General features: G+C 38.3%; 1 protein-coding gene across 1 annotated transcript in view; it reads right to left on the bottom strand.

Moving 5' to 3' along the window:
• Positions 1-19,864, bottom strand: part of Dnajc1 (DnaJ heat shock protein family (Hsp40) member C1) — a 151,227-nt gene extending 131,363 nt beyond the window's left edge. Inside the window, exon 1 of the mRNA XM_051205672.1 lies at positions 19,432-19,864. Coding sequence (XP_051061629.1) covers positions 19,432-19,647 — 216 coding nt within the window. The 5' untranslated portion in view covers positions 19,648-19,864. The remainder of the gene's footprint in view (positions 1-19,431) is intronic.
• Between the last annotated feature and the right edge of the window lie 3,293 nt (positions 19,865-23,157).

Raw genomic sequence — 23,157 nt, 5'->3', positions numbered from 1 at the left:
TCTCAAACTTCTGATCCTAAGGTCTCAGCCTCCCAAATGCCAAGATGACTGGAGTGCAATACCACGCTTAGCTTTCTATTTTCCACTGCTCACATGCTCCAAAGGTGACATAGCGAGATTATGTCTCAAGAAAATGAACAAATGAAGCCATCCAGTCAAAATGCTAACAGATATTTTGAGGACAAGTTTGAAGGAATGCAGACACAACAAAGATTAACAGCAATGGTTACCCTTGCCTTTCAGGAGCAAGGGATATTCACAGCTCTGCCTTTTTCTCAACTCTTCTAAGTCACAAAATGCAAAACTGAAGTATTCTGTCTTCTTGGGACAGAAACTATCTTTATTGACTTCTATATTAAGATCAGTGAAAGAAGAGATAAACCTGGGGGTATGCTTCCTTAGTCTTTTCATAAATGCAGGCTCTACTTTTCTTTCTTAATACCAGTACAACCACAGTAAAAGGATCTCATCAAAAGAAGCAGTGTTGGTAATGATCAGCAGGGCTAATAGTAAGCAACAGGAAAAAGAAAGCAGCAGAGAACCCTACATCTGCTCTAGAGCAAGCCAAAGCACACTGGTGCATTCTCAGGGGTAGGCAGACATTGGAGCAGACATTTATCACACAGCTGGCCCCCTACTTCCTGAAATAGTCTCACCAGCCGGAAGCAGAATCCTTTAGGCAGACATTGGAGCAGACATTAATCACACAGCTGACCCCCTACTTCCTGAAATAGTCTCACCAGCCGGAAGCAGAATCCTAGGGCTTGGTATTCAAAGGCCATACAAAATTCAGGAATTTATCTTAGCTAATATCAGACTTTAATAAAAAAAAAAAAAAAAGGGATACACTATGCCAAGTAAACATACTATTTAGTTAAAAGCTACAATGTAGATAAGTTTAATTAAGTCATAACATGCAGTTTCTGTAAAGCAAGTATCACCAGATTCCTCTCAGAAATTCACTTCCTTCTTTTCTAGATAGGCACATAAAATAAACTATGAATCAAAATAAAATTGCTGAAGGTGAAGTAACTCCCCAAAGTATTATTAAACCCATGCAGAAATTCACATGGCTCAATGTACAGATACCTCTAGATGTGTTCTGAATAATTGCTAAGTCAATTTGAGATGTGAGTTTAGACCCAATCCTTAGGCAGGTGACCAAAATATAAACACCTAGGAGCTAACAATCAAATATTAAGTTTTTTCCCCTACTAAATAAAGAAAAAAGAAGCTTTAATATATATCTGAGTCAAGAAGCCCTCTGCAAGTCAGTTAGACTACAGTATAGCAGATAAAAGGACTACCTTCTTGAAGCAAAACCTGATATATAGGTCTTCAACCTCTATGGTTTTTTTACAGCAAAGCTTCGGTTCTTACCATAAACACTGTGGAGAGTTTAGTTTCCTATTTCTCTTTCTCAGAACTAGAAGGTAAGTCTTTACACTACCTAGTCTAGTGTTATACTAAGCAGCTCTTCTGTATTTGGTAGAAAATATATGCTAGATAGTGAGGAAACAGCATAATTAGCTATCTGTGTCTTCAGTGTCTTCTACTCTAGCACAAGCTCTTTTTTCATTTTCATACTTTTTAGGAATATTGGACATGTTTTAGTGGGGTTTCTCTAAAAATTTTTGATGGGCTAGGTATGATGACACACACCTGTAGCCCCATTTAATTGAAAAATTGAGACAGGAGAATCACTTGAACCAAGAAATTTGAGCCAGCATGACTGCATAGCAAGATCATTTAGAAATAAAGAGAACAAATGGACATAAAAGGAAGGAGGAAATGAAAATGGATTTTCTTTATGATTACATTCACACTGTACATACTCATCATAAATAGTACAGAATTGATGTACTCTTTCAGTGCACCATGTTAAAATAGATGCACCTTGGATTTCCAGACCCAGCCCTAATATCAGTTATTTTGGAAGAGATCTGGTTCATTTTTAATTGAAAAATAGATGCTTTGATTAAAAAATATGTAAGTACTAAACAGGCTTCTCAAATTTCTAAAGAGTTGCTGGTTATGGTGGCATGTACTTGTATTCTAAGGGCTTAGCATTCAGGAGGCAGAGGCAGGTGGATCCAGTCAGAGCAACATAGTAAGATCTTGTCTCAAAAGAACTTTTTTCCCCTGAAGAGTCCAGTATTTCTCAAGGGAATAAATTTCTTAGTGGAGAGAGACAGAGACAGAGACAGAGACGCAGGGGGGGGGAACTCAAAGAAAAGATCTCCAATATTTCTAAAAAGTATGAAAGTGAAAAGAGAGCTCATGTAGAGTAGAAAACACTGAAGACAAAGATAAATAATTCTGTGACTCTGTCAGAGAAAAGTTGACAGAACCACTATAAAACGTGAGCAGGTGTATAGATTCTGGTTATAGTGCATACTACCCCTACACCCATATTGGTGGGCTCCCAACCGCCTTTAACTCCAACTCCAGGGGGATATGAACTCTTTGACCTCCACAGGCACTGGTACTCACATGCAATATACCCCCCCACACCATATGTGTAGTTAAAAATAAAATAAATATTAAGAAAAATATTTACTGGTTAAGTGAGCAGATTGTATCAATGTTAACTTCTTGATTCTGAAGAGTTAACTAAGATTAAAAGACATTTGAGAAAGCTGATGAAAAATTAGAAGAATTATATTATCATTTTTATCTTATAGTATGTATGTATGTATGTATGTATGTATGTATGTATGTATGTACATGAGTACAGGAGCACATGCACCAAGGTGTGGAGGTCCAAGGATAACATAGTTGTCAGTTCTTGGCTTTTAACTTGTTTGAGACAGGGTCCCTTTGTTCACTGTAACATACATCCCATTTCAGAATGGAAGTCTAAGTAAAAATGTGTTAAACTACATTTTAAAAATAATTGTGGGAGGTGTTTGTTTGAAACAGGGACTCACATAGTTCTAGCTGACTGCCAATTTGCAGGTATCCTCCTTCCCCAGACTGAGTGCAAGGATTACAAGCGTGAACACACCCAGCTTACTAACATTTGAACTCAGTGATCATACATCTTCTTTACCTTTTCTTTTCACACTAAATATGTTTCTCTTGAAAACTGTCCCAGAATCTCTACTTAAAATTCAGTTTGTCAGTGTCCCTCTTAAAATATGCCAGCAAGATTGTTTAGCATACTAACACAGAATATGCTATATTTTTTATGGGTAGAATTTAAAAGCAGCAAATTTAAATAGTTGGCCTAATTCAACATGCAATCAAATGACATGAGCATTTATTTCTATTAAGGTCAAACTAGAGCTTCCCTATAGTTATGCAATTGATTTTCTTAAGTAGACTACAGAATTACATTTCTCTTTAATCATTCTTACCTTTTCTGTTTCTGGTAATGGAAACCAGACAGTTTATTCTGAACCATAATTCTATCTTGTATTTACATGCACTATACTAACTACATACATCTGGAGTGAACTATAAAAAAGAACCTATGGGGGCTAGAGAGATGGCTCAGCAGTTAAGAGCACCTGCTACAAAAAACCTAGGTTCAGTTCCCAGCATCTACATTGCAGCTCAAAACTGTCTATAACTCCAGTTCCTGCAGATCTGATGCCCATTTCTGGCCTCTGTGGGAGCCAGGTATACACATGATGTACATACATACATGCAGGCAAACATTCACATACATAAATTTTTTAAAAATCTGTAAAATATTTGCCACCCAGACTGAGTGTATGTAGTTCAGTGGCAAAGCATGAGATCAGCATATCTGAACACATGGCTTCCTTTCCCAGCATCCCTACCACTCCTCTTCCCCTACAAAAAAAAAAAAAAAAAATTGCCTTGGATTTGAGAGTGGTCATATCTTACTAGACGGATAGGCAATACAGAAAATCCTATAGTGGGATTAAGTTTAGAGTGAGCTTTTAAAAAAGTAGCATTACTTTGTTTGTTTTTGTACTACAGGGTCTCAAGCACATTAGGGAAATGCTCTATCTTTCAGCTACACCCCAATCTTTTTATTTGAGATAGGTCTCATGAAGTTACCAAGGCTGGTCCTAAATTCACTGTGGTCTAGTCAGGCCTTTAATTTGCTGCAGCCTGCCAAGTAGCTGGGATTACAGGCTCTGCCATCAAGTCTGGCTACCATTTTTACCTATTTAATGCATTTTTAATTGACAGATAATAATTTAGTTACTTATGGAACTCAGCAGGGGATTTCAATACATATGTATCCAATGGTGATATGGATCAAGGCAGATCTATCACCTAATTCATATGCTATTTCCATGTGCTATGAACATTCAAATTCCTTCCTATTCTGAAATCAATTATTGTAGCTATACTTGTACTACTATGCTACAGAACATGAGAAATTATTACACCTATCCAACTGCATCTTATACCTGTTATCTATTGCTTCTCCATCTCACTTCTCCTATGCTGTCTCCAGGCTCTCATATCCATCATTCTATTCTTTCTTTATTTTGAGATTAGCCTTCAGTTTCCAAATATATTTCTGTGTTTCTGTGACTGATTTACTTAATATAATGTCCTACGAGTCTATCTAAATTGTTGCAAACGATAAAACTTCTTTTTCTTATTTTCTTTTTTTCTTTCTTTTTTTTGTTGCTGAAAAACATTTTAATCTGCATTTGCTTCATCCACTCAACCAATATAGACCGATTCCATATCTTGGGTATAGTGAACAGTGCTGCAATGGAAACACAGGTTTCTTTTGGAAATACTAATTTAATTGCCTTGTGGCTGTATACTCAATGATGGGACTGCCAGCTGATACTGCAGTCCTGTTCCTGAGTAAGTAGCATTTGAAAAGTAGGCAAGAATACAGTGTAATAGCTGTGATCTTCATATTTGACTTTTGGATACCTACTTGCTTATTAATTTATAGATTATTATTATACTAAAGTGTGATAGGTTAGAAAACATAAATCAAGTCATGGCGGTATGTATCTGTAATGACAGAAATTAAGAAGTGGAGGATGAGCTTCAAACCAGCCTGGACCACACAGCAAGGCAGTAAAAAGAACAGAAAAGGTAGAAAGGAAGAAGAAGAGAGAGATAATTTATAAAAGCTATAAAGGATAATTTAACAGAAACATTATCTTCTTTAATTGTTTTTTGTACCCCTGGTCACCATGGGTAACCACTTCCCTACTTTAGAATATGTTTTAAACTAGGTCTAAAAATAGGGTATGCCATAATTTGTTCATTCCTGCAATAAACCAACCAAAATATAATGCAAGTACATGTGTAACTATATTTTTTAGTTAAGATAGGTCTCATTATACAGCACTGTACAGCAGGCCAAGGGGCCTATAGGCTTGGTGTTTGGATGTATAGTGGTCTCAATATAGGCTCAGGAAGGAGCCCTAAACTTCCTACATATAAATAACGTCTGAACGAACTTCTTAAGTGTCTCAGGAAAAGGAGTAAAAGCAACTATAAAGCCACATGGAAGAGATCAGACAAGAGAGAAACTTGTTCCACTCAAGATGAGCCTGATAATTAAAATTCTGCCAATTAAAACCCTACCTACTTAAGTATTACATTTTTTCTTATCAATGAGAATTTATTTACATCACAGTCTAAACTTACATTCAGATCTGCACAATCCCCAAGTCTCTAACTGTCTACATCATGGCAGTCAGTTTGGAATAGTTGCACAACCAACATATCTGTACATTGGAGTTCTGCTTCAAAAGCAGAGCTCTAACAGTTTCTGGGATTATTTATAATTAGGTTCATTTCATGGTCTATATTACCAAAAGTGGCAAACTCAAAATCATCTTATTTTTCCAGAAATTTCCTATGGCTGATTTGATGAGCCCCAGGAATTACTTAACAGTAACTCCAAACTATGCCTAGTAGTTGGGGTCTTCTCTCAAGCAGTAATGAAAACAAGTAACCCCCTCACAACTGCCCATATTCTTTTGTTTTTTTTTTTTTTAATGACTCTACTGTGTAGAAAAATCAGTCGTATTCCTGTGTATTTTTATAAGGCATCATAGAAAAACTGACAGTCATCAGTGTTCCAAAACAAGGTAATGAATGAAGTTTTAGGTAGGAATAAGAATTATGGTTTGAGCTTTACATAAGAACAAACGTAGGCAGCATTATTTTGCAAATTATCTCCTAATCCTTTTAGATGTAACCAGGCAAGCTGGATAACCATCCATCTTGGGTGTGCTACAGAAGATACCCTCAAGTGTATAGATATTGGTGAGGTTTTTCCAATCTCAGAATTCTAGTGCTGGTTCTTTAATTTTTGTTTGTCTTTGGTCTTCCCTCAAATCGAAGTATTTTCAACATAATTTTTGAGATTTCATACATGCACACCACGTATTTTAATCATACTCATCCCTATGACTTTCCCTCCTCTAGATCTATTCCTCCTCCCCCCAAATATCTACCTACCTATTATCTTCCACTGAGTTAGATTTGTGATGCCCACATTCCGATGAGTGTGGGGCCCTCCACTGAAACACTAACATCTCAGACCCTTAGGTAGATGTAAAAAGTGTCAGATTAAGATATACTTCTTTTCGTTAACTGCTTATGAAATTATAAAAGAAAAGGAAAAGGATGAGTAACGCAGACCAGAGTAAAGCAGTACTCACAGGGAGATATGAAGAGATGGCACAGGCAACCACAACAACAGAACACCCACAGAACTACTCATTGGTATTGCAAAGAGCTACAAGACTGGCACAAATATTAACTGCATCTAGACATCTCCTTTGAAAAACATCTAATTAAAACATTTTAATAATCAAAATAGGTGACAACAAAATAGGTACATATTTAATAACTACCAATATATGAGATTGGTTGAGTGATAGAATAAAGAAGGAAACTCATAGTTAAAATAACAAAGTATGAACACTGGTAATTCTTCTTACACAGAATCAATGCTGAGAGATGCCTAAGGGGTAAAGCATGTGCCACATGAGCACGAGGACTACAGTTTGCATTCCTAACACCTCTGTAAATGCCAAGGCAGATGTGGCTGCCTGTTTGTAATCCCAGTACTTGGAAGGGAGACCCAGGGGATCCCCACAGCAAGCTGACTAGCTAGAGTGTCCAAATCTGCAAACTCTAGGTTCAACTGAATGTCTCTTCTTCTGTGGCTAGGATAGAAAGTGATTGAGAAAGACACCCTATGTCGATCTCTGCCCTCCACATACACATGTGCACCCCCCCCACACACATAGGCATATACACTACCCCCCCAAAAACACACGCTCACTCTAAGAATACAAAAACAAAATTTCAGAATCATAAAATATACCAGGTGATTCAGCAAGAGCAAATGATCAATTTAAATCAAACATTACTTAAAATCACCCTGATCAAACAGGCCTGTTCATAGAAGTTGAGGTGAGCATTGTTTCCCAGAGAACAGCATGAACCTATCAACCAACGTTTTAGAGAACAAAGCACATACAAAATGTACAAACAACTAACTAGGAAGATGATATCTAGCATAAATGGTGCAATCCTAAAACAAGCAAACAAAACATCCTTCACACTAGGACTGGTGAGATGGCTCAGTAGGTAAAAGGCACCTGCTGTCAAGCCTGACAACCTGTATTCAATCCCGAGGACCACATGGTGGAATGAGAAAACCCATTCCTCAAAGTTGTCCTCTGACTTTCAAGCACACGGTTTCGACACAGACAGGCATGCATGCATGCACACACACACACACAATGTAAAAACAGGAAAGAAAACTACAAATTTGACAAAAAAAAACAGCAATTAGTAATCTACTCAAAATATCCAACTATATCTAAGAACACAGAAATTGCAATTCTCAAAGGATGTGTTTTCTAGTACTTGCTATCTAATATCTATAAGTGAGCACTTGAAATATGCTAGAATTGAATAACTGCAATTTTAGTTTTAACTTATATTTAAATTGAACAACATGCTGGCCAAACTTTAAGCATGCTTAGAGCAATGTTTGTGATTTGCAACATAACTCTAATATCACACAGATCAAGTATTTTCAATAAAATTTAGTATCAGAAAGGAGGTATGTTAGAAGTATAGATGTAAAATATACATCATATTTTAAAGTCTAGTACAAAATGTTAGACTCTGAAATATAAATAAAGCTCTCTCTGTGTGTGTGTATGTGTGTGTTGCTACAGTTAGAACCATGGTGGCCCATACCTATAATCTCATGAATCAGGATTGCCAGTTCAAAATTAGCATGACTTAAATAGCAAGATCAAGGCCAGTCTGAGCTACACAGCAAAACTCTATTTCAAAAGATATTTGTGGAAGGAAGGCATATAAGTAGTAGAATAGTTGTCTAGCATGTGCAAGGCCTTGGATTCAATCCATAGGGCTACAAATAAAACCCAAATGTTGAGTATTTTTGACATATGAATTTAAGTTAAATATACTATTAAAGTTAATTTCCTGTTTGTATCTTTTATTTTCTAAATTACATCTGTTGCTGGTATATATCACAAAGTACTGTTCTCCACTATCTGTCAGAGACCAGGAGTGTCTACTATACAAGATTTGTAGGTAGAATATTTCTGCTCTCTTAGCGCATAAAACATTACTTTAGGCTATTCAAGATCTCTATATTTTGTATGCTACAAACTTGTCTGTCTCTTCATATAGTAAATGAAAATGGATCACTAGAACACAAAGAATCTTTTTTTTTTTTTTTTTTTTTTTTAAATCGGCTCCAGGACCCCTGGAGATCTCAGAATGCAAGGGTGCTCAAGTGTTTTATAGGAAATGAAGTAGTATCTGTACACAACATGCTTTCTCCTGTATACTTCATGTCCTCTCTAGAAGGGTTGGAGATAGCAGTCAGCTGTAAAGAACATTTGCTGATCTCATAGAAGACCCCAGTTTCGTTTCCAGCATCCACATAGCAATTCACAACCAGCTATAACTCTTAGTTCCAGAGGATGTAACACGTTCTTCTGGTCTCCAGAGACACCAAGCATACAAGTAGTGCCCAGACATAAATGTCTACAAAACACTCATTACACATAAAATATAAATAAATCTTAAAAAAATACTTAAATCATCTTCAGATTAATTATAACACTGTACACAATACAAACACCATATAGACAGTTGTTATATTGTATCACTCAGGAAAATGACTAAGTCTGCACATATTCAAAACACACACAATTTTTTTCCCAAATATTAAGTACATGAATCCCTTATCTGTAGCTGAACTATATTCCTCTGGATTATTGCAGACTGATAACATTTAGTCAGCACTCTGCTATCTAAGGTAAGTAATCAAGTAATTGAATTACATTAATGTTAAAAACTCTGGCTCTTCCTTTGGCTTGATTCCCTGGTTCATGTTAATGCTTTTATTTCTGTGACAGCTAAATAAAGGTCTTTAGTTTATAAAAGGTTTTAATAAACCTAATTTGAAGGAGCCTTTTTATGTATATCTATTTATTGTCAGAACCACACATAAACCCAGGTGCTTCCCAGCAGGCTTATATGTAATGTAAGACACAGTGAAGTAAATGCATAGGGCAGCCTGAGGCGGATATCACTACCTCAGTACACTCATATCCAGTGAATTAATTGGGATGCTCAGTTCAAGGTTCCTACAGAACACTGCAGGAAATCTCTGGCTCTTATTTTTACCTGTCTTACACTGTATTCTTACTTTTACCTACAGTTGTGAAACTACAACCCCACAACATTTTTAATGGCAATATCCAAAAAAGACCACAAGATGGAGATATTACTCCATTATTTTTAATATTTGTATTTATACATTTTTTTTTCATACTTTCCCCCAAAGGTTACTAACTCCAATACATTCTTTTACCTTATAAGGCTTTGCACACACTAGGCAAATACTCTACCACTAAGTGCAGTTAGTTAGTTCTTTTTTGCTATTCAGCTCAGGATGGCCTTGACCTTACCATGTAAGGCAGGCTGGTTTTGAACTGGTGGTCCCAGGTGTTGGAATTACAGTGCCCTACCATGCCTGCCTTGAAAAACTTATTGACAGGGGTTAAAGACGCACCTTGGCTAGTAGAGTACTTGTTCTACATTCAGATCTCTTCATCAACATAAACAGTATTTTTCAGAGCTTGCCAACTTAATTTCATAACCAAATTTAGTTCCAAATGACTATTAACTATTGCTCAAAATCAAATCAACTTAAAGATTTATGTACAATAAAGATAATGTGAAGAATTTTGTGCTATGGTCTCTGAAGGTCAATTCAAAACCATAAGTTTTGCTATTTTTTTTTAAGTCAGCACTGTTGAAAACTGAAGCTTTTCACAATAACCACTTTCACTATCAACCTAAATTAAAGGTAAAATACATCTAACAGTATGATACCACAAGTCACAGTAATTCCATCGAACTACTATGAAAATTGCATCATAGTCACTTGCACTTCAAATATTTAAGGTAATCTGCTTTACTTAAACCTATTTCCTATGACAGATAAAAGACCCATTTTTAAAATTCCATAAGATATAACTAACTGCAAATAAATCACTATTTTCAGCTTATTAGTATAGATAAAAGATCCATACAAAAATAATGTAAAATATAATTAACTAAAAGCAAAGCCACAATTCCTAACTTTCCTACATTGTTCTTATTGTCCCCTAACTCCCATAAATCAACTCAAGACACTATTAACACGAAATACCACTTAGCCAAAAAAGAATATTAAAACAAATATTAACATTTTTTAAGACAGGGTTTTTCTATGAAGCCCTAGATAGTTTGGGACTCACTGTGTAAACCATGCTGACCCTAAATTTGAAAGAATTCTATTTTCTGTCTCCTAAGTGCTGGAATTACAGGTATGTGTCACCACACCCCAAATATTTTATTTGTTTGTTTATTTATTTGTTTTTTCTAGACAGAGTTTCTCTATGTATCTATGGCTGTCCTGGAACTCACTCTCTAGACAAGGCAGGCCTCTCACAGAGATCTGCCTGCTTCTGCCTCCCAAATGCCTGGCTAGCTAAATACTATCTTTTTAATAAAAGTGTGATCACTGAAAATAACTGCTGATAAAATTTGCAACTTCCAAATTTCTAAAAGTCAGAGGTTTCTTGGTAATATACAAATGCAATTAATCATGCAATACTCCCAATCCTTACTTTTTTCAGTATGGATCAATTTCTAAAGGGCTGGCTAGAAATAAGTTTCTATCTTCCTTAGCTGGCATAGTTTTAAACCCTCGGACTTCCCTATGGTCCAGTAAGTGACAATGGTGATGCCTTCCTTCTGGTCTCAATTTAATGTTCACAATACATGCCACAGTATAATACCACATAGCTTTTTAAAATTCTTGTGCCTTTTATAATCAGAAGTTGTATGTATTCCTGAATTTGTTTAAAGAAATTATTACCTTTTAGAATTATTTTGTTCTCAGTAGCACTTAGATACTGCATGTCCTTTGTTTTATTCTTGATCTTAGACTCAGTTCAATATTAAACTCAAATTCTATTCCTGACTGCACACAGCTTAATGGTACTAATGCTGTACTACCAACTATTAAAATAGGTACTCATTTAATAATGAAGCATTCTGTTTTATGTACATTCTATAAGCAAGAGTGCTGAATGTTGTTTGCTCTTGCTTTTGCAATATGCCTGATTACATATGAGATCCCAGCTACTGAGTGGTGGTAAACAGGAATAGTTACTGAAAAAGTAAATGGGCGCTAACTTTACTTTAGTATCCAGTAAGATAAAGTATGAAACACAAATTCTAGATTAAATTTCTAATTTAAGTACTAATGGTCAGATCCCCATCTCCATCAGTAAATATAATATCATAAAACCCAAATATTCAGCTCTTAAAATGTTATTTTTAAAACAGTGAAAATTTCACATTCATTTGTATAGGACCCATCTTTCACAATTAAATGCTTTATGACAATAAAGATTGAGTTCTGCAAAGTACATATGACTATAGCTTTGTTATATTAGCACCCAAGGTCTTCTCACAATTAGAAGTCTCCATTCACTCTAACTTCATTTCTTTATGTCTTTGTCACACTATTCAAGGAAGGCTTTTGAATAGTTTTAATTATATACAAAATTCATTGGCATCATCACCACCCAAATATATCAATAACGCCTGTCTTAGGAAGTATTTAAAAAGTATTAAAATAACAGTTCACACAATGATTTCTTCACTGGTAAAAAAAAAAAAAAAAATCTAACAAATCTGGGAACCCACTTAATCTGATAACAGGCATTTTATAAAAGTACTTGTTACTTTTAACTGCCTCAAATACTCTCCCCTCACTAACTCTCAAACCAAATATTCACTCTTACTTCTATCCTATGATCTATGATCTACTTCACTCTGAACCTTGAGAAAAGTAAGATTTTGAAATCTGCTACGTTGTCACTAGGGTGCTTACCTATTCAACAAGATGTTAGAATATACCTCATAATGGGTGGTGAGTTCTGTGAGTTCATGACTAGTCTGGACTATATAGAGAGCTAGTTCCAGGACAGCCATGGCTACATAAAGAAACCCTGTCTTGAAAAACAAAAACCAAAGAATAGACCTCTATGAGTAACTGCACCCATAGAAGCCAATTCCACTTTCCCAATTCAATATAAATTATTGGCTATGGGAGAAAAAGGTAAAGTATCCAAGTGTTCTACTGATTGGTACTGAAGATTCCAAACACCAGAAAAGGCAGCTAAAAACTTTCTGTTCTGTAAGCTCTGGATTGTATGTGGTACAATTTCTGCAACAGACTTGCCTTTCCCAATAAAATGTGCTTAGCCAACCCTCACTAAGCTACACTAAGCCTTTTGTACACAAGAAAAATAAACTAATTCTAATAAACACATCTGATTCAAAGCTGTATATAATAAAATAAGTATTTATCCATCTCTAAGTCTATACTATACACAATATGCCAACATAAGAAATACAGTTGGAAAGTGATCTACCACTCTAGAGTTTGTCTATCTCCCTTTCTCCAAATTAAGAAATAATTCCAGATCATAATAAAAAGGAGGAGGCTTAATTATATAACAATTTTACAAGGAAATAAATGCTGAAAGATTGAACTACACACTAGCATTGCAAGTGCAGAGGATCTCAAATACAAATCATTGGACATAACTGACAATTACAGTGCAGTCACCAGCCAACCATGACAAGCATCTCCATTTTAACAAAAGGGCTGTGTCAGACTTTAAGATGGCCAATTAATGACTCTTCTTTCCCATCCAAAAAGCAGACGACACAAGCTCGGCACAGAGAGAATATATGGTACATTTATTACTAATAAAGCTATTGGAGAACACTTGTAGATTTTTAAAATAAAAGTTAACTATTTATTCTTGGCTAGAATACTCTACAAAATTACTGTATAAGGGAAGTCATAGTCTCACAAGATAATTACAAAAACGAAAAGAAATGAAAAGAAAAACTAGGAGTTGCCACCGATCCCATGATAAATAACGGAGTCCAAGGAACTGTTAGATGAAATACAAATATTATAGAGATCTAGAATTTAAGTTAGATTTAAGATTTTCAAAAGCATGTCCTTCTCCCTACACTGTGGTCAACTTCCCATCCCCAACTCTTTGAAAAGATGCAACAGTCATGTTGGAGTGCCCTATGAACAATTAAAAAGCATTCTAAGATCAAGCTAAACTATTGATATGCCATTCAGACTCACCCTCTACCAAAGACTTCTGAAGTCCCTTCCAAACTTTCTAGAACATCTTGAAATACATACAGAGTCCTGTGCTCTTTTAGGGCCTTTTAAAAAAACATTATATAAGTGTAACCTGTTGGTGACTATCAAGAAAGTACTTCTTTGGGGGGAATTGCAATTTAGTTTTTGTTATAATATTTATATGGTTTCATAATTATTTCATTCAGTATATACTGAAGTGTCTTAACAGGTGCCTATAAAATTCACCTGTTCTAAAAAAAAAAAAAAAAAATGGGGTAACTCTTAAAACTACCTAAGGTCATAAAGCTAGATGACGGTATAGTTTAACCTCTAAAAGCCACATTATTACAACTATAAGACAAAGGATGCAATCAGGAACATCTAATTTCTGTTGTTCAATTCTTCCTCTGTCTTCTCTCCTGAACCCACTAGCTCTTACTAATAAGATATCCAACAAGCTATGTTAAGTTCAGCCAATTCTCAGAATCATCTTATTTGAATCTTCATCATTTTACTCCCTCCTCTCTTAGATATTTGCTCTCCTTGACTTGAAAGACATTACCTCTTTTTGGTTTGTCCTTTCCTATCTTCCTCACTAGTTCATCTGTCTGGCTTAGTTCCCTGACTTCTTCCCTTTTAGATTCATTCTTTTGGATAAACTCATTGAGTTATGTGGTTTCAAGTTACCTTCTAGGTACCAAGAACTAACTACTATCTACAGACCAAAATTTTCTATCTGAACTCCCTTCTATCTGAATAACCAAACACCTACAGGCCAGCCCTTCTGTACTTAATAGAAATGGCAAATTCAGTGTGACCAACACCAAGCTCTTGACTTTCCCTCAACCAGAGTCTCCATCCAGGTTTCTACAACTAACTAAGTTCAACTGCCCTCTTACCCTTTAGAACTGTATTCAACCTCTCTTCTGTTAGAACCCACTTTCAAACCATCTGTGCTATTTTGCTTTCCTACTGTTCTGATCAAGGCCATGACCAAAAATGACTTAGGGAGGAGGAAGGGTATTTAACCTTGCAGCCTATATTCCATTATGAAGACAAGTTAGAAGTGGAACTTGAGGCAGGAACTGAAGCAGAGGCTGTGTAGGAACACTACTTACTTTCTTCCTATGGTTTACTCAGCCTGCTCCCTTATACAGCCCAATACCGCATGCCAAGAAGTGGCACCCACAATAGGCTGAGCCCTTTCATGCCAATCATTTATCAAGAAACTATCCTAAAGACTTGCATACAGGCCAGTTTTATGGATATATTTTCTCAAATAAAGGTCCTTCTTCTCAGATGACTTTAGCCCATGTCAAATTGGGGGAAGAAGAACAAACAACTAACCAGTACACCATCTGAGTGAAACTTTGTCAACTTTATGATCAAATTAAATCCAGAATCTAATTCATACCAATGTCACTGCTACCACCCAGTCCTATGTCACGTTCTACACTACTATGATTTCTCTAAGTAACTAATGGCTTATAAACTAACCTTAACACAAAATGGCCATTTTGAAATTTACTTCAAATCTGGTCAATATCCACTCCCCATCATAATTATAAGTCAAATCAAAGTCCTAATAATGGCCTGCAAGCCCCTGTATGATCTGTCCTTAGCACTCATGACTTGGATCTTATCTCCTGTTACTATTCTCTATCACTCTGGCCCAATCATACTGGCTGCCTTGCAATTCCTTCAAACACTCAACAGATTTCTGAGTAATGTTATAATTTAAGTAAAACAGCTCGAGAGAAAGATGCCACCAGACAGGGTTCAAGCAGGGGGAGGAGGGTTATTAGGGAAAGGGATCATAAAAAGGGGAAAGGGGAGAGGGGAGACCAGCCTCCAGAGACAGAGCAGCAGGAGATAGGAAAGAGGGGGAGAGAGAGTGGAAAGAGGGAGAGAGAGGAAAGAGGAGGGAAAGAAAGAGGGAGAGAAAAGAGTGGAACAGAGAGAGGGATAGGAAAGAGAGAGAAGGATGGGAGGTGGGTAGGCACCATAGTGAATATGCACAGGTGGTGCTCTTAGTGGCTGCAGCTGAGGGCGTATCCTGTCAGAAACACAAAAAACAGGCCAATACAGTAAGGCCTGTGCACTTACTCCCTTCTTTGACTGCTTATCTACCATGCTGAATACCCCTCCATCTGAATGCTTGAGTCCTTTCAAATTAATATATTGAAGTCCAATACCCAGTGGTAAATACTAACAGTGAGTACATCTGACAATTGATAGGTTATAAAGGTAGTCCTTAGGAATGGAATTAATGCTGTATAACTTCTAATTTCCTTCAGAAACCTCTGACCATCTACTCCTTTTCACTATTTGTGTCCTCACCCCCACTAATCTATTAAGCTAAATAAGTCTAAAGGTTTTATGCTTAAGATTCAGTAAATTCCAAATAAGTCTCCACTGAATGAACAACATTGGGTAGGCTTTCTACTATTCTGTTCCCAACATCTACGAGTCAACAAACGATTGTTTGGCTCTAGCTTGACTATCACACATTGAACTTTAAACAAGTCGAGTTTATCTCTACCAACTATCTGGTCCCTTGAAAGTCTTAGAAAGCTAAGATGCAAAGTACTTTCCAATCTATTTTTATGTGTCAATAAAATAAAGTTCCTTCTGGCTTTCTTTTCTAATTCAATACAGTTAAACACAAAAATAAAGTTAAAATAATTTTCTGGATTATTACCAAATTTTACCAGTTCATGCTGAGTAATTTACTGCAAATTAAATAGCACAATTGTGCACAGTGTATGGATTTGTACAAGTGAGTACAGTACCCTCGGAGGCCAAAACAGGTTGCCAGATCCCCTACAACTGAATTGTGGGCAGTTGCGAGTTGAAAAACACAGGTACTAGGAACTGAACTCCATTCCTCTGCAAGAACAGCAAGTGCTCCTAGCTGCTAAACTATCTCTCTGGCCAATAGATAATCTAAATTTGAAATCACTTCTGCTAAGTCTCTGTGTTCTCTCTCTCTCTCTCTCTCTCTCTCTCTCTCTCTCTCTCTCTCTCTCTCTCTCTCTCTTTTCCTCTCCCTCCCTCCCCCTCCACTATTTTGTTTTGTTTTGTAGACCAAGGATGGCCTCAAGCTCAGAGCTATCTGCCTGCCCCTGCCTCCTGAGTGAGGGGATTAAAGGTATGCACCACCACTGCCCAGCCTTTTTATTCTCAAAGAAGCTTAATTTCTACCAACAATTCAAAAGCATTGTCAAGATTTTCTTTATTGGTTATTATCCTACCTTGCTTTCTATTGCTGTGACAAAACACTGACAAAATAAACTTAAGAAAAGAGTTTTTTTTGCTTACATTTCCAAGTCACAGTCCATCTTTGAAAGAAGTCAAGGCAGAACTGAGGCAGAGACCATGTAGGCATGCTGCTTACTGGCTTGCTCTCCTTGCTTACAACATATAACTTAGGACCACCTGTCCAGGAGTGGCACCACACAAGGTGGGCTGGGCCCTCCTACATCAACCATTAGACAAGAAAATGCTCTCACAGACTTGCCTACAGACCAATCTAATCCAGGCATTTTCTTAATTGAGATTCCCTCTTCACAGATGGTTCTAGCTTGTGTCAAATTGATAAAATACTAGTCAGCACAGTTATATATAATACTCTCTATTAGCTACAGAATTTAACCAATTTTAATAAATACTAAACAAGTATTTTCAATATTAAAGCAAGATGGCTCAGTAGTTAAAGGCACCTGCTACAAAGCTTGACTAAATTTAATCTCTGGGACCCTAATGGAAAGAGAATACCAACTCCCAAGAGCTATCCTCTGATCTCCATGTTTTCCATGGCATGCATAAATAAATAAATAAATTCAATAAAGAATATTCCTGGTGTTGGAGCGATGGCTCAATGGTTAAGAGCACTGGCTGATCTTTCAAAGGTTTGACTCCCAACAGCCACATGGCAATTCACAACAGGGGATTGGATGGCCTATTCTGGCCTCTGTGGGTACCAGGCTCAAATGTGGTACACAGACATACAAGCAGGCAAAACACTCATAAACATTAAAAAACAAAACAAACAAACAAAAAAAAACAAACTACAGCAGCACTGTGATATGACACTAAGGAAAAATGTGTAAGCACACTGACATAGGTAAACACACCAAAATAGAAAAATGGAAGGGACTAGGCCAGATGTAGAGACACATGCCTTCAATTCCAGTAGTTCTTGAGGTAGCTGGATGGATATCTGTGACTTTGAGGCCAGTCCAGTACCAGGCAAGCCAGTGCAGCCCAGTGAGAAATCTTGTGAGTGGTGGTGAGGGGCTAACTAACTTAAATAAAATAAAAAAACAAACAAATGGAAAATTTATAAAAGGAATTATTTCTTGCCCACCTACTCTAAATTATTTTTTTAATTACAAAATGAATCTTCTGGCCAGATATAATGGAAAAAGCCTATAATCTCAACACCCAGGAGGAGCCTGAGCCTAAGTTCCAGGACAGTCAGTGCTACATTGAGAAACCCTGTCTCAAAACACAACACAAAACTACACACAAACAAAAAGCTAGCCTTCAAACTTACATTTTCACTAATTACTGTTATAGACACTGCAGTATTATTTCCTTTGGAAATGAGGCATTTTCTCTGTGAACAGGAAGTGGCACTAGGTAACGACCCTTTACAGTGACCACAAAACCACTTGGGTTTAAGAATTTGAGATGTGAAATATTTGTAACGCTTACAAAAATTAGAACTGGCCAGGTGTTGGTGGCGCACGCCTTAAATCCCAGCATTCAGGAGGCAGAGGCACGGGGATCTCTGTGAGTTTGAGCCCAGAGTGAGTTTCAGGACAGGCTCCAAAGCTACACAAAATACCGTCTCTAAAAACAAAACAAAAATTCTATTTAATAGTTCAATTTAATTTCCTTTGAAAGTTTACTATCTCATAATCTGTAGGAAGAGGTACATTTCCTAGCTAATCCTGTTAAGTGTGTCTTTCTTTTTGAAAAAGTTCCACAACGTATGTATTGTGTGAAGGACTTAATCAGATCTTGGGAAATTCTCTCTTTCATTCCATAACCATGAAGTCAGTGACATTTCTACTTTTTCTGTTCACCGTTTCAGGTAGATCCTGGATAAATATCCTCACTCAATCGCAAGTTAAAGATCCAAGCTAAAACCAGAACAGAAAGGAATAGAGGCAAAGTCATATACAGACTATCCTGGGCTCCTCTCCCTACAGCACCCCAAACACCTTAAGCCCTGAAGGCTTTGCAGCTTTTCCTATGAGAAGGAGAGGAGGCTTCAAATTCTTCCAGATTTCTAAATAACACAAATACTAAGTAGCAGGCTATAACGATTACGAAATACAGTGCAAGAAAACTGCCAAGAGACGCTGGGCAAAACTTACCAGAAAAGACGAGGGAAGGAGGCAGATGAAGTAAAAATATGTGTAAGTGGGAAGATGACAATTTGGGGTGACACATAGTTACTGTGTCACACTTGAGAGAGGGTAAGCGTAAAAACGGTCTACCCACACCTCTCTTCCTTCTTCCTCCGGCACAGCTTTTGGGGGTGGAGAAAGGATGGTCTACAGAAAGCCAAAGAAAAGCACCCCCAAGCTGATGGCACGGTCCAGCCTGGCTCTTAGATCAGAACTTCCGAAGTTGGCGCGTGGGTGAGGGACTGGGAAAGGGCTGACGGTCAAGTGGACCGGGCTGAGCGACGAGGTCCCGCCCGCCGCGGCCCGCGCGCTTACCTGCTGCACCCCGAGGAACTCGTAGAAGTTCAGCTGCACCTCCTCCACCAAGTCGAACAACTCCAGGTCTCCGCTCTCCCAGGCGTGCACCGGCCCCACGGTCGCCAGCAGGAACAGCAGCAGCGGCCACAGCGGCCGAACGCAGGACGACAGCGGCCCCGGGCGCCGGCGCTGGCGCTGGGGAAGCCGCGCGGGTCCGAAGCCAGGAGCCCACATCGCGCTGGGTTCCGAGAGGTCGGTGGCAGCCACGCCGTGCGCCGGCCGAGAGCGGGGACGTGGCGGGTGGCGCGGGCTGTGGGGACGGCGCCTGTCAGTCAGCAGCGCGGGCACCCGCCCGGAAGCTGCTAGCCAGGCTGCCGGCCCGTCGGGAGCACCGACCGACTCGGCGAGGACGGCAGGCCGGGCCTGTGGGAGCGGTGACCGGTCGCACCGTCCGGGAGCCTCGCCGCCGGCCTAGGAACAGCTGGAGAGCAAGCGCCGGCGCCCAAGATGCCGTGTGGGAGAGGCTTCCCCAGGCCTCAGCCTATCCCAGGCCTCGCTTCCGGTGACATCACGTCTCCTAGCAACTGTGGGGCGGGGCCGGGGCCGGAAGTAGGAACGCCAGGCACTCCGCATCCCTCCCTTGGAGAACAGCCTTTCAGTAGCTGGCGCGTAGAGTAACTAACTGCACGTGTGTCTGCTCTGGGTAGGAGACAATTATAGACCTCCAGAACCTGGAACGATTACCTGTAGGGTTTCCTCTCAATGGCTTTCACCTTGCCCTCCTAAATATTGACCATTTAAAGCATATTTCAGGGTCGATGCATTGATTAGAGCTTCTCTCGTGCATTTTATTATTCGATCAGTAAGGATAGGATGAATTGAACCAATGACTAAAACACACAAATCCACTCCAGTGTGTTTAGAGGGGAAAACAAAAACAAACAAACAAAAATGAATTTACTAAGAAGAAAATATACTTCTAGTTATGCCTTAAGATTTGCGGGTATATGTCATGTAAATAAACAGCCTGTAACTCCACTTCCGGGAGATCTGAAGCCCTCTTCTGGCCTCTGCAGAATCCTGCACACAAATGATATACATAAATTCAAGCAAGCAAGCACATACATATAAATAAAATTTAATTCTTTTTAAATCTTAAATTTATAGATGCCCTTTAAGTAAAACTAATCTTGGAACTAGAGTTGACTCAGTCATTAAAACCACTTCTTGCTCTTGCAGAGGACCTGAATTCTGTTACTAGTACCCAGGGTCGGGGTATCTTACAATCACCTATGACTCACCACTCCAGGGAATTCAACACCCTCTTCTGGCTTTCACAGGTCCCTGTGTACCATGTATAGGCAGACACACATATATAAAATTTAACAAATAAATCATTTTTAAAAGACCCTCATCTTAACCAGGTGGTGGTGGAGTATGCTTTTTGCTTTTTGTTTTTCGAGGCAGGGTTTCTCTATGTTGCTTTGGAACCTGTCCTGAAACTAACTCTGTAGACCAGGCTGGCCTCGAACTCACAGAGATCCACCTGCCTCTGCCTCCCGAGTGCTGGGAATAAAGGTTTGTGCCACCACCGCTCTGATTGAGTATGCTTTTAATCCCACCACTCAGGAGGCAGGAACAGGTGGATCTTTGTGAGCTGAAGGCCAGCCTGGTCTACAGAGCCAGTTCCAGGACAGCCAGGGCTACACAGAGAAACCCTGTCATGAATACTGTCCCATCTTTACCAAGTCCCTAAATTAAAGCTAATGCTTGGTTTTTCAATGTGTGGGTTGTCAAAATCATGGCAACAACAAAAGTATTACCCATTTGATCATCACATTAACTGAATTATTATTTGAAAGTGGTCCAATCTTGCCACAACTGTAGCAGGATTAGCCTGAGCTCTTAGCAGGCAGTCTAGCATTGACTTCTTGAACTCTGTGGTGTCCTAGAACTCCAAAGACTTTCTCCGTTTTCAGGGAGCTTATCAGTTTCTAAGGCCAGGCCTACACAGAAGTAGAGTGTCAGCATAGTGCTTTTCACAGACAGAGGCATTAATCTGGAAGATTCCTCCTGTCCAGTTTCAATAACACTTTCTTGTCTGAGATGATGTTCCTACTGCTTCCTGTCCCTGAAAAGACCGCTATTCAAATTTGGTATCATCATGTTAACCATTTTGCTACAAAAGACAATGCAATTGAATAAATCTTTTGTTGAAGGCTGGGCTAAGGGAGCTGTCAGTTATCAGCTGTTTTCTTCCATGGTGACATTTACTAATATCAGGCATAGACTTGTTGGCTTTGGCCTTGGCAGAGGGACTTTTCACAGATAAAAGGAAACCAGTGAAATGTTTATTAGAAATGCAGGTACAAAGGATTCCCAAACATATAACCAGCAGTCCCTCGGGACATCTAAGTCTTGATATTGCTTGAGGTTGAGGAGCTGTGCTTAGAGTAAAATCATCTTATGACCTACCTGTTTAAGTCCATATGAGGCTTACTGACTAGAAGGATGAGCCTACCTCAAATACATGGACATTATTCTTCACACTCAAGACATTTACAATTGAAGTTATGTGAATTCTTATTCGCGTAAGGGCCAAGGAGGTGGATACCTTTCTGGTTCTTGAGCAAAAGTTCAGAGAAATCATGAACTGTAATAAATCAGAAGTTGACTGAGTCATACTAACTCTGAATCCCAATCACAGCCTAGTTCATCTGTGACTGTGTGGAGGGTATCAGACACTCAACATACTTGTCTTCTTTCCATTTTAGTGGAAAATAAGCAACTATGTCATCTATGGGAGTTTTGGGTAAGACTCCGAAATATGTGGTTGTTTTAAATGTAAGACATGACAAAATAACAGGAAGTTTTGGTCAATGATAAAGAGGAGGGGGAAAAATGTAATAGAAAGCCCACAGACAGAAAAACCAGATGTTAAAGTTTAGATGAGAGGTTTGAAATGACTATTACAAAATAAAGCAATAGGTCATAGAATGGAGGAGGGGAGGGTGGGTAAAATATATAAGAAGGTACAGAATTTTAACAGAATCAGTGGGAAACTCTTGAAAAATATATATGAAGTCAAGAATTCAGTAAATGAGTTAAACTGAGGACTAGATGAAGCAGCACAGAGATTAGTGGGTTTTGGGGGAAATCAAGAAAAACTCAAGCAGAAAGAGAAAACAATGGAGGAAGACTAGACCTTGAAAGGAGGGTATACAATGAGTAAATCCAGCATAAGTATAACAAATTCAAAACAATGAAGGAAAGAGATGGGACAGAAGTGGTATTTGAAGGGCTAGTAGTCAGTTTTGCAAAAGTAATGGCAGACATGAAGCCACAGATGCAAAAAATCACTCAAAATGAATCATAGAGCTAATGTACATGTTAAAAATTTAAAACCCTTGTAAGCAAAAGCAGGACCTTTTAGGGAACCAGTGAGTCATTAGATATGAAAATAACTACACAAATGCCAAAAAGAAAAGAAAATATAAATTAGGTTACATAGAGATGGATACTTTTATGTTGCAAACAATATCTAGGATAATCCCTAACCAAATTCTAAATATTTGTCCTTAGACCAACAGATAACTGTAGTTCTCACCCCTCATTAAAGAAACTTCTCATCAAAGAGACCGTTACAGAAAACCACAACCATCAAAAAGCAGAATTGTGGAGCCCAGTCCCAACTGATACATCTTCAACACAACTTCTACTCCTAAGGCTCTGGGATCAGAGCAG

This window comes from Phodopus roborovskii, unplaced genomic scaffold (assembly GCF_943737965.1).
Source record: "Phodopus roborovskii unplaced genomic scaffold, PHOROB, whole genome shotgun sequence".
Taxonomy (NCBI): domain Eukaryota; kingdom Metazoa; phylum Chordata; class Mammalia; order Rodentia; family Cricetidae; genus Phodopus; species Phodopus roborovskii.
This window is presented reverse-complemented; position numbering and strand designations above follow the sequence as displayed.